Raw genomic sequence first — 12,466 nt, 5'->3', positions numbered from 1 at the left:
CCACCTAGCAGCCCAGGCCCTGGAAATGAGGTGTTGGCCAGCACGTCCTCCTCCGGCAGCCTTTGCTGCTGCTCAGGCTGGGCCAAGGGTCTTCAGAGACCTTCCAGCTTTAGGTGGAAGCTAGACCTTCAGGACATCTCTTACCAGCAAGGAGGGGCCGAGGCCCTGCAGAGCAGGATCATTCACATGCTGTGCACTTGCACGCTCAAAGGAGTGTGCAGATCTGCATGGGCAGAGTGCAGGAAACATGCAGAGTGATTGTGAAATATCAGGGTGACGGCTGAGTGACAACGCCGGGCCGGGGAGGAGGGAAGGAAATAGCCGAGGCTGGCGGGTCAGAACGGGAAGTGGGGGCAGCGGTCCTCCTCCTCCCTTGCCTCTCTCCCCTCAGACGGTGGGGGAGGCAACGGCTTCCGGTCCCAGTACGTCTACCCACCTGTATCTAAGTTGGGGCTTCCTCTTCTAGAGAGTGGACAGAGCTGGCGGGGACCGGGGGCAGCAGGACGGCACGTGGGCACCTGCTGCGCCCGGTGGGGACGGGAAGCCTGTGCGGGTCAGTGGCCGACACCAGTCAAGCCTGGCACTGCAGGGCAAGTGACAGGGATCCCTGGCAGCAAGGCCGGGGTCCCAGCCAGCCCCCTGCGGTCTGCGGTCTTAAAAATGTTGCCTCAAGCCAGAGGCGTTGGACTCCGGGTAGCGGGGTTGCGGCGAGGCTTGGCTAAGAGTCTCTCTCCCCGCAGTCACGGTGCGGGCGCATCTCACCGGCTGGCTGATGACACTGAAGAAAACCTTTGTCCTGGCGCCCAGCTCGGTCCTGCGCATCATCGTCCTCATCACCAGCCTGGTGGTCCTACCCTACCTAGGGTATGTCGCTGAGGAGGGGACGGGCTTGCTGGGCTCCTTCTGCCACTTAAGTAGTCTACACAGAGGATTCTGTCCTTTGAGTGTTGGCCCCAAGCAGGGGAGAGCTAGAAATCCAGAGGCTGAGACCAGTAGAGGTGCTGACAAGCCAGCCCCCCCCCCCACACACACATTCACTCACAGATACTCGAGTGGGACCCGAGAGGAGACTCCCCATCTTGAGCGAGGGGGTCAGTGGCTGGTCAGTAAGGCTGAGACTGGGGTCCCGGAGTCTGCTACCATATTGGAGCTGGGAGGAAAGCAGCTGAGCCCTGGCGTGAACCCAGTCGATGGAGAAAGCTGTTCCTGCCCCCTCTCCGGTCCTCTCGATTCCTGGGTGGGAGCGGGGGAGCGCATCGCCGCTCTGCGTGGCGTCTTCACACCAAACGCCCGTGTGGTCTCATCCCCAGGGTTCACGGAGCCACACTGGGCGTGGGCTCCCTCCTCGCAGGCTTCGTCGGGGAATCCACCATGGTCGCCATCGCAGCATGCTACGTCTACCGGAAACAGGTGGGACAGCAGCGGGTCTCCTCCCCGGCATCGGAAGGCCCGGCTTCAGGGCGCCGAGGCACACAGGCCTGCGGGCGGAGGGGTGGGCCGCCTTGCCTTTGTCCTGTCCTTTAAGGACCTGCGCAGCCCAGCATGGCCACAGGGTTATGACAACCTCCAGCCCACTATCCTTCACCCTCGGTCGACTTTAAGACACGTCTGTGTTTTGGGCCAGAACCAAGGGTTTGAACTCGGGGCCTTGCCATGTGCTCAGCTTGCTTGCTCAGCTGATGCTCTACCATCGAGCCATGTTTCCAACCATGCTTTTTGCTAGTTATTTTACCGGAGAGAATCTTTCAGACTTTTCTGTCCAGGCTGGGCTTGGGTTGTGATCCTCAGATTTCAGCTCCCGGTGGGGGCTAGAATTACAGAGTTGAGGCACTGGTACCAGATGTCTCTCTCTAATACTGGTATTAGACAATCAGTGTGGCAGAACACCAGGGAAACTAAATGGGTCAGTTCACAGTTTCAGATGTGTCGATCCATGGCTGCTGGGCTCTGTGGCTGCTGGCCCGTGTCCAGCATGAGGAGGCTAGGTGGAGCGAGCGGCTCGCCTCATGGCGGACAGGAGGCGGAGAGAGCGGAGATATCTTTCAAGGAGTTGCCTGTGCTGATGTCTAGGGGAGAATTCTTTGAGCAGGAGGGAGCTGGTGACCTACCCAGAGGGTCTCATGACCCGTGCAAGAACCAGAGTCAGCCAGGAGAGTGAAGAGTGAATCGCCAGAGAAGCAGTGTGGCAGCCAGACCACAGGGAGGGAGGCCGGCTCCCATAGAGAGGCCTGCCCCCACAGGGAGGCCTGCTCCTACAGGGAGGCCTGCCCCTACAAAGAGACAGAGGCCTGCTCCCACAGGGAGACAGGGAGGCCTGCTCCTACAGAGACAGGGAGGCCTGCCCCCACAGAGAGGCCTGCTCCCATAGAGAGACAGAGGCCTGCCCCTACAAAGAGACGGAGGCCTGCTCCCACAGGGGGACAGCGAGGCCTGCTCCCACAGGGAGGCCTGCCCCTACAGAGAGGCCTGCTCCACAGGGAGACAGGGAGGCCTGCCCCTACAAAGAGACAGAGGCCTGCTCCCACAGGGGGACAGGGAGGCCTGCTCCTACAGAGAGGCCTGCTTCACAGGGAGACAGGGAGGCCTGCCCCTACAAAGAGACAGAGGCCTGCTCCCACAGGGGGACAGGGAGGCCTGCTCCCACAGGGAAACAGGGAGGCCTGCTTCCACAGGGAGACAGGGAGGCCTGCTCCTGCAGAGAGATAGAGGCCTGCTCCCACAGGGAGACAGGGAAGCCTGCGCCCACAGGGAGGCCTGCCCCTACATAGAGATGGAGGCCTGCTCCCACAGGGAAGCCTGCTCCCATAGGGAGGCCTGCTCCTACAGAGAGGCCTGCCCCCACAGGGAGACTTGCTCCTACAGAGAGACAGAGAGGCCTGCCCCCACACAGAGGCTTGCCGCTCCCCCTATTCCTGTAATTCCCCAGCCAGGGAGGCCAAATGTTCCAAGGCCGTGGGTGGAGATCTAGACCTAAGCAAGGTCAGGGCTTTGCCTGACAAGTAGAACCTGGGCTAAGTAGGGGTGGGAGTGGTCAAGGCTGTGTGCTCTGTGCATTTCGTCTACGCTGAGGGGAGAGCGTGGGGGATGGGAGGCCGGGGCAGGTGAGCGTGGAAGAGGCGGTCATGCGGATGCTCGGTTGGCGTTGGTCTGTCGGGGTGCTAAAGGAGTGGAGCTGCAGGGTCTGCATTGAGCCCCCAGACTGGCCGAGGGGCTGCTGATCGCTCAGAGGCCATTTCCTAAAAGGACTGGTCCACACGGCAGCCAGGCCACCCGTCATTAAGACAGGAAACGAGCGGGAGACGAGAGTGGACGCAGAGCTGTCCCAGAAGGGACCAACAGGGAGAAGTATTCTGGAACATGAGATTCAAGGCGCTGGCGGGTGAGCAGACGCTCTGCTGGCCGCCACGCGGCAGCTGGCGCCCGATGCCGGGTTCCACAGGCAGCGGCAGGGAGGTGGGCCAGTGCCCCCAAGCCTGGCGGCTTGACAGGAACACCACGCGGGGCGCAGCCTTCATGGCGTCCCTCAGGTTGGCAGCCGGCGGGCCCAGGCCTCTCCCTGCTCACGGGTCAGCCGTGCCCCGCCCCTCCCTGCCCACGGCCCTGCGCTGATGAGTCTTCTTTGCTCTAGAAAAAGAAGATGGAGAATGAGTCGGCCACGGAGGGGGAAGACTCCGCCATGACAGACATGCCCCCGACAGAGGAGGTGACAGACATCGTGGAGATGAGGGAGGGGAACGAGTAAGGCGCAGGACACCGCGGGCGCCGCCCGACCCGGGGACCTCTCTCTCAATCTCCTCTCTCCCGTCGTGTTCGGTTCACTTGTGTTTTTTTCTTCTTCTTCTTTTCTCGTTTTGGTAATGAAAGAGGCCTTGATTTAAAGGTTTCGTGTACATCCTCTAGCATACTGGGTATGCTCACACCGAGGTGGGGACCTGCACAAAGGTCTTTACTGTTACTTTGTAAACACAAAACCATGGACTCTGTACCCCTGCTTCATGAACACCCCTAAGACATGGCTGCCTCCTGGTTGACGTTTCTTCTCCTCCCTGGGACAATCTCCACTTGGAACCAAAGGACTGTACCATCGCCCCTTCCTCTCCCCGCAGGCTACCAGGCCTGGCAGGCCACAGACTCATTCCTGACCCCGATTGCCTCTCAGAAATCAGCAGGTTAAAGCTCAGCCCCCTTTGACTCGCTTCCCAGTACCATGGCCATGGGCACAGGTGTGCGCCACGGCCGGTTACGCCCTTCTCCCCTGCACACACTGCACACATTGGAGGTGGGCGGCAGGCCGCAGCCCAGAGCACCATTCGCCCGGAGCAGATGTGTGACCCTGCAGGGCTGACGTGTACAAGGCATTGGAGTAGCAAGCTGACGTGATCAACAGCAGCGGCTCACTTCGCCTTTGCCGCGCTGTCAGTGAGCTGCTGCCACCCCACCGTGTATATACGTGAGCTAACGTACAGTTGTCACAAAGCGCATCTCCAGATGTCAGTCGGCATCCTTCCGCATGCCTTTCCCCCCAAAGCTTGCTTTTCACTCACCTTTCCTGAAGATGGCACTAGAGCGAGTTCAGTGGAGCAGTCTAACTCTCCGTATTTAGTCTTTACAGTGAACAGAAGCTTTAAGTCATAATCTAGCATCTAATGCCAGGTGATTGTTTCATAACTCCTGAAGTAGCTTGCCTGGTTTTTTGCCATTCCCAGTCACAACTCTGCGGTACAGGAAATTTGGAGTGTACTCCGGTACCTCTCTCTCTCACACCACAAAGCAAGACATTTTATACCAGGTGTCCCCCAAGTGATGCATCGGAAATCCATTTAGTGCAGTCTATTTTTCTAAGTTTTGGAAAGCGGGTTTTTTTTTTCCCTTTAAAAATTATGGACATAGTTCACTAAATTCTTGATTTAGTCAAAAATAACTAGACTGAAAGAACCTAAACAAAACAAATATTTTAAAGATATAAATATATGCTGTATATGTTATGTAATTTATTTTAGGCTATAATACATTTCCTATTTTCGCATTTTCAATAAAACGTCTCTAATACAATACTGTGATTGTGTGCTCAGAATCCCTGCATTTGAGTCCTGTTTTGTCCTGACCACCACAGCTGGACAGCGTCCCCTTATCGGCATGAGCGGAAGGGCCAGCAGATGACAAGGAGCTCCTTTTCCTGGGTCACCTGGGAATCACTGGTGCAGAAAATGAGGAGAAGAAATTGGGAGGGCAAAAAGATCCCCCCAGAAAATACATTACTGTTTTCAGTGCTGTGTAATCATCCTGTTCCTCCTAGAAAGAAAAGCCTGTAAGGGCGAAATGCCGGCAGTGTGTGTCAGTCGTGTTCGTGTGTCCGGGGCGCAGTGCCCTGGAGGCTCGCGCTGCTGCCTCACTTTTCCTCCGTCTGCCCAGTCGAGCTGAACATGAGCACGTAGAGCTGCTTTCAGTTAGTTTCAGAGGTAGATCTGAAAAGTTGGGGGGAGGGAAGTCGTATTGTATTGGCTCTTTTATATTACATGACTAGAAAATTAAACCACAGTATTTTTTAACACGTGTGACTAATTCGTGCTTCTGGGGTTGGAACTTAAAGATTAAATTGGAACCAAAAAAAATCCTATCTTATTCCAGTGACTGGCTCTTGGCGGCTTTAGACTGTGGACTCTAGCTCTGGAGCTGCTGTGGGGTGGAGAGGTGAGGTCATCGTGGGGAGGGAGGGGGGAGTCCTGGGAATCCAGGAAGTAGCGCCTGGCCAGAGCCTCAGCTGCGGAGCTGTGATTGTGCAAGGCTTGCTCTGCGCTGCACCTGGACACGCAGGCTCCTCCCTTCGCTTGCACTGTGGGATCCTGGCCAAGCACACGCCTCATCTAAGGAGAGTCTCCAGGCCTCACCAACACTCGCATGGTGGAGGTGGGGCAGGGGCAGCATTTCTCCCCATTTGCCTCCGTTGGGGCTGGCCTTCAACTTCCCAGCCCAAGACACGCTCCCACAACAACGTTTCTTTGGGGACAGGTCATTCAGCTGATGTATTTGGTAGGGGACCAGGCCAAGGAACACGGAATGACCCAGGGTGATTTTCCAGGTTAAGCGATGGCTGACAAATACAGTCTAAACAGAAGTGCAAAAAGCAGGTTTTTATCTAACGGATGAAAAATACTTGGGGCCACTGGAAGCACAGCCTTCATGGGGTGAGGCGCTCTCCCAACAAGCACTGGGACGTTTCTTCTGAGGGACACAAGTCATTTGAGATGCAGTGGCCACGGCTCTCCCTTGCAGAGATCTTGGTGCCGGGGACACCTGTATGGGAAGCCAAGGGACTGCACACACCCAGACGGGGCCTGCTCGACAGGAACGGCCGGAGCAGGCGTGAGGGACTGGCACGGCGGTGGAACCGCTCACGCATGGGGGGTTTTCTGGTGGGGGGACAGGAAGGTTCTCTTGTTTGCATCATTCGGTAAGAGCCAGTCAACACATCCAGATGTTCTCATTTATTTCAGGATCTTCTTTTCCAGCCTTAGCTAAAGAAACGTCCACGGATACGACGTAAAAGTGGAAACATGGAATGCTGGCTTCAGACTGAGCCGATGAAGGCCGAGGTGTGACTCCGGTGGCAGCGTGCCTGCGGGTGTGCATGGAGCCCCGAGTTCAATCCTCAGTATGGAGGGAAGGGAGTGCACGGTGTATCAGATGAGTGTGGGTGAATCTTGCTTGCACTAGTTATAGCACTTTATACTTCATTCTGGAAGCTTTCTTCCCAATACATAGTCTTGGGAGAGGAGGCCGAGGCCCAGGAGGAACAGGACTGCAGGTGCATCCTCACAGCTCTTTCTGGATTTGGTAGGCAGGGGCAATAATTACCTAGCCTAACCAGAGAGGGGTTAGTCAATTATATCTTCCAGTCCAAATGTGTCAGGAGCTCCCTGTTCTTACTGGCGGGCAGAGGTGGGGTTCGCACTCGGAACTTCATGCTTGCCAGGCAGGCAATCTGCCACTGAGCCGGCTGCCCGGAGCACACCCGGCTTTTCCTGAGATAGGTCCCCCTTTCCACCCAGGCACATGTCTAGACAACAGTCCTATTTTTACTCTCCCCGCCAGAGCCAGGATGACAAGTGTGTGTCACCATGCCTCACCTCTCACACTGAGATGGAATGCGCTCAATAGCAGGCTCCCACAAAGCCAGGATGACAGGTGGGCGCCACTGTACCCAACTGTGGGTGAAAACAGGATCTCGTGAGCTCTTCTGCACAGGCTAACCTTAAATGACAGTCCTCCCATTGCCAGCCTCCCATCTAGCTGACAGGCGTGAGCCACCATGCCCAGCTCCCCTTTACGGGCCTTTATCTTTTTGCCAATACTGGGCTTGAACTCAGGGTCTTACTCTCAGCTTTCTCACAGCTGGTGTTCTACCACTTGAACCACACCACCAGCCTAACATTTTGCTGGTTAATTAGAAATGGTATCAAACCACAATCTTCCAGGTTTAAGGCTCCAAGTCTCAGCCTTCTGAGTAGCTACTATTACAGGCAACCCTCTTAATTATTCCTTGTTAGGGAATTTCAGAAAGGAAAGAGCCAAGGAAGAGAAACTTTTTCTGGAAACATCCATTTTGAAGACTCATCTCTGTTCACTGAATTTTTTTCCTTCAACCTGAAGCAGAATAAGACTGTGCACTGTATATTTTAAAGTATTTATATTCCTACAATTTAATTATCTGGCCTTGAGAAATGTTTTTCTGCATAAAAAAAAAAAAAAAAAAAAACCTATTTGAGCTCACCTCTTCCTGGGCCTGTGCTCAGAACATCACGTGCTGCTCTGTGCCGGCTGGCCAGCCACCTCTGGCCTCGGGCTTCGCAGGACAGCTGCCATGGTTTGAACCATCCAGGAGAAGGGGTCTTTCCTTATGCTAACACCCCCCGCTCTTCATCATCAAGCTTGTAATACAGGAGGACTCAGACTTGGTGGCCTCCTGAGCCACCTGCGTGGCATTTGAACCATAGAAAAGCATGTTTTTGAGCGATGTAAACATTTGGTAAACATTCGAGATACTCCTCTTATGTAGTTATTTTGGATCTCTATTTCTGTCATTTGTAGCTGCAAAACATCAGCTGATCTAACCACACATGAAATAGGATGTAGAGAAAATTTGAAGAAAAATGAAGGGCCCTGTTGCCTGCTCTTTCAAGGGCTAAATATCTAAAAGTACCACACAAATGCTCAGCACTAGAGAAATCAGTGTGTGTAATTAACATAACCCCAACTCTGCTCAGAAGTAACCAATTACCCCTCACTGTCTGATCTTAGAAGATAAAAGAAGGCAAAAATAAAGACTCTGAAACTCTTCAAGTTTAGATTTTTCTCAAGATGGCCGGACAGGCCTGTTAGCTGAGGAGACTCTGCTCACCAGAGTACCCAAATCCAACACCTGACTTCATGGCTGTAGGTGTTACAATCAATATCATCAAAAGTAATTTTTAGATATTATTCTCTGCCTCTTTTGCAGCCGGCCAGGGTCTCTTAACAACTCTGTAACCTATCTACGCTTTTATGGCTCATAGAGGGCTACACTTGGAACCAGCAATGCTTTTTTTAGGTGGCACCCCTTTTTAAGTGAGGCGATACTGTATACTCCAAGTACATTTCACAAAAAAGACTTGGCATGAGCTTCTATGCAGGCACATAGAAACAGAAGTGACAAGAACTAAGAGTCTTTTCAGAAACAGGTTACCTAAACAAGAAAAGCAATGGGGACAGACTCCATGAAACGCAGTGGCACTGCTGTGATCACTGTGGGACACACAGGCTGGGACAAGGTGCCCTTGGAGCTGGGGAACATGATGGGCAGGTGCCCTGTGGCTTCCCGCAGTGTGGGGCTCAGCTCAACAGGGAACCACAATTGGAACAAACCGGCCCCTGAGGGGAAAGTTCACACCAGCCTCCTGCCTCAAGCCCAGGATGCACATCGCTGACAATCCACCATCAACCAGGCCCGTTGTTCGATGCCACATCTCCTTACTCGGAAGATACCTTGTTCCTTGGTTTCCATGATACATTTTTATTGCCTTAATGGTGTCTTACTAAGGTGACTATCTAATGCTATTATGTGCAAGCCAGAGTTGCGGAAAAACAAAAACAAAAAACTGGCTCCCCACATGAGATTGTGCTCAGCACCAACATGCATCCTTCTAAGCTGGGGAACCTGCGGCATGACCTGGACACCCCACATACCGTACCCCTCAGCTTCATTGCACATGTACCCAAGCAGACTGCTGGTCTACTGCACTATGTCTGATGTCCTTTTAGAACATGGTCCAGTACCTCCTACTTCACTTCAAGCCCAAACATCAGCAGTGATTTGTTTTTAACACAATTAAGTCCTTGACATCTGTGGTTGTCAGCTTAGCAGCTTTTCAATTTCACATCAACATGATGGGTTTGAAATGGTGAAACCAATCACATTAAATTTTTCCTGTAGTCTTTGATTCAGACTGCAGAGATCAGTATAAAATACATGCTGCATTGCAACGATTGCTGTTTATATATTTAATATAGATAAATTTGATAACTAAGCGTACTTAATCTGCTTATTGGAAAGGGAGCTTGTACCCGTATACTAACAGGTTTCAAGCTCATTTTGCTTTAAGTACAGCTTCAACACTTGGCATATAATTGAGATTGCTTTTAGTTTCTTGACTTTCTTATCCTATTAGTCTGTTGACTTACCACAGATACTTGATTTCCTAATCCTGATTATAATTTTCTTTTCTTGCATTTAAATGAGACACTAAAATCTGACCCTTTGTTAAAACCTCTTAGTATGGGATTTTTGTCTTAAATATGTACTATATATTTAGATTTGATTTTGTACTAAAATGACTTTAACTTCCCCTAACTTTAGTAATACTGAAAGCTTATATCTGAACCCCTCCAACTTCTCTACCCTCTTAAAGTGGGAACCCCAAAATCAGAGTGTATTGATTGCATGCAAGAAGAGGAGAACTGGAAACTACTCCTACCCATGGCTGAGTCTTGTTCTTGTCAATCTGTGTGTGTATGTGTGTGCACACACACACATGCGTGCACACACACACATGCATACACACACATGTGCTGATCCTGGGACTTGAACTCAAAGACAGGGTTCTGTCCCTGAGCTCAAGGTTAGCATTCTAACACTTGAACCACAATTCCACTTTCAGGTTTTTTGGTGCATAACTGGCTATGAGTGTCACAGACCTTCCTGTCAGGGCTGGCTTTGAACTGTGATCCTCAGGTCTCAGCCTTCTGAGTAGCTAGGATTACTGGCACCCAGCTAAGAATGTTTTTAACATAATATCTTGGGAGACACTGGTGGTCACACCTATCACACTAGCTATGCTGCGGGGGCTGAAAGCTGATTATCTCAGCAGCCCCAGCAGCAAAGTCCATGAGACTCTCATCTCCAATAAACCACCCAGAAAAAGCCAGAAGTGGCGTTGTGGCTCAAGTGGTAGTGTGCTAGCCTTGAACAAAAGCAGTTCAGGAATAGCTCCAGACCCTGAGTTCAAACCCCGGACCAGAAAAAAAAAATAAATAAAAGCCCCAAACCATAACATCTTAACCTCAAAGACCACTCATTCTTTGTTTGCTCAGATATCAGATAAAATGCTTTCTTACATACTTCCAATCCGCAGGATTAGAAACACCCTAATTAGTCAGGTTGCAAGTTCTCTTTATTCTGCCGTTAGGTCATTTATTTACTTAAATCCCCGCTCCCCATCCTGCCTCTGCTGCGCTTCTCTTGCTCTGGCCAGGCTTCCTTGTTTCTGGTGTCTCAGTACGCAGCCCCTGCCGGCTGCAATGTGAGCTTTCCTGCCTCGGCTTCCCGAGTGCCATACAGCACCATGCCCGGTCCGCTTTTTGTTGATTCCTTAAGAGGTCATACTCTTTGTTTCTACCCACAGTACTTTGCCCATGCATGCTTCACACCTAGTGTTGTGGTGGGTTCTACTCTTGGCGGCCTTTAAAAACAATGTCTGCCTGAGCAGCACAATTTCCCCCATCGGACATGCGCTACCCCTCTGCATCCCGCCAGGATCCCCAGATCACGGGGACAGCCATCTTCCTCCAAGCTTCCCTTTCCATACGACAAAGGCCTGGCTGGGCAGAGGGAAGGCAGATGCTGCTCATCTCCTTCACTGTGACCCGGTTCAGGCCAGGGTTAGCATGTGAAATGCTAACCTCATCGGCTCAACACGCTGGTCTGAACAAAAGGAAACAATTAAGTCAGGAACCATGAATCTGCATTTTCTGTCCCCGCGGTGTAATAGCCATAAGGGGAGCAAGTCACCAGCTCCCCCGGTTGGTTAGCTGCCTGTCCTCAGGAGCTCCAATCCCCCGGGACCCGGATTCCCAGGTGCCACATCTGCTAAGCTAAGAGAGCCTCAGCCAGTGAAGCCGTGTGCCTTCAACAGACAAAAAGCCTAGAGCCTCCTTATGCCAAAGCCTCATCTTAGCTCAGATTCAGAAGCCCTTGAGCCCAAAGACCCACACAGAACCACACACAGCGTAATGCTTCTCAGCCTTTCATTCTACTCTCCACCCAGGCTCTTCTGGGTCTTCCATGTGATGTGTGGGAAAACTCTGATTCAAAGGAAACAGCCGTGGAGAGCCGGCCACCGCCACCCTAAGCCCCGTCTCAGGAGCACGTCCTCGGCCTCGCGCAGATCAAACATCTCTCCACAGAGGCCCAGCTTCCCTCATCTGCTGCCGGGCTTCTGACTGCTGTCTTAGGACAAGGCTAAAATGGGCCCCATGTCCTTCCCACCATAATGGAGAATTCCGTTTTATAACCTGCCAAACTAGGCAGCTTTACAGTTCTTCCCCACTGCAATCCCCAGGTGTCAGACTTGTGTATCTGGTCATCCTGACGTTCTTCTCGGGACCCCTTGCGCCTGGCCTCAAGTCCACCCTGCACATCACCCCTCTCCCAATTTCCTGCCTAGAGAATCACATCCGCACGAAGCTACTCCACACTCCCCTCCCTCAGCCTGGGTCCCATCAGTGCTGCCCGCTGGCCCCTCAACCTCCACCCCACCTCCACTCTGCTCAGCGTGGGTGCCTCTGCCCCCTGCGTCTACAAAGCCTCTGCAGCTGGGTCTCTTCTCCAGGCCACTGTCCTCACACTTAGGATATAACATCTCCGAGAGTTTCAGGCATCCAATTTCCATATCTGTCTCCAGCAGCCTCGCCACCACCCACCCCTGCTTCACAAGAGCCCTGCTCTTCTGGGCTGGCCTTTATTTTACACATTAGGTGGCTGCAAAACCAGCCTGGCACTTTCCATGATGGGCTCCACACCACACCTGGCTATCTGTAGACATAAAGTGTGGTAGTGCATGCCTGTGATCCATGAGACTCAGGTGTAGAAATAGGAGGATCACGGTCTGATGGTAGCCCAGACAAAATCTGAAAAATACACACAAAAGAACCA

The 12,466-nt window shown here is 52.5% G+C and overlaps 1 protein-coding gene across 1 annotated transcript in view; it reads left to right on the top strand.

Annotated features, from left to right (window-relative positions):
* The window catches only part of Ankh (ANKH inorganic pyrophosphate transport regulator), a 117,694-nt gene extending 112,642 nt beyond the window's left edge, over positions 1 to 5,052 (top strand). Inside the window, exons 10-12 of the mRNA XM_070042206.1 lie at positions 741 to 864; positions 1,311 to 1,410; positions 3,629 to 5,052. Of these exons, the coding sequence (XP_069898307.1) occupies positions 741 to 864; positions 1,311 to 1,410; positions 3,629 to 3,742 (338 nt within the window). The 3' untranslated portion in view covers positions 3,743 to 5,052. The remainder of the gene's footprint in view (positions 1 to 740; positions 865 to 1,310; positions 1,411 to 3,628) is intronic.
* The last annotated feature ends 7,414 nt before the right edge of the window (positions 5,053 to 12,466 follow it).

Source organism: Dipodomys merriami, unplaced genomic scaffold (genome assembly GCF_024711535.1).
Source record: "Dipodomys merriami isolate MVZ:Mamm:240054 unplaced genomic scaffold, mDipMer1.0.p SCAF_32, whole genome shotgun sequence".
NCBI lineage: Eukaryota > Metazoa > Chordata > Mammalia > Rodentia > Heteromyidae > Dipodomys > Dipodomys merriami.
Note: the sequence above shows the minus strand (reverse complement) of the source record. Positions and strands in the feature narration are given on the sequence as shown.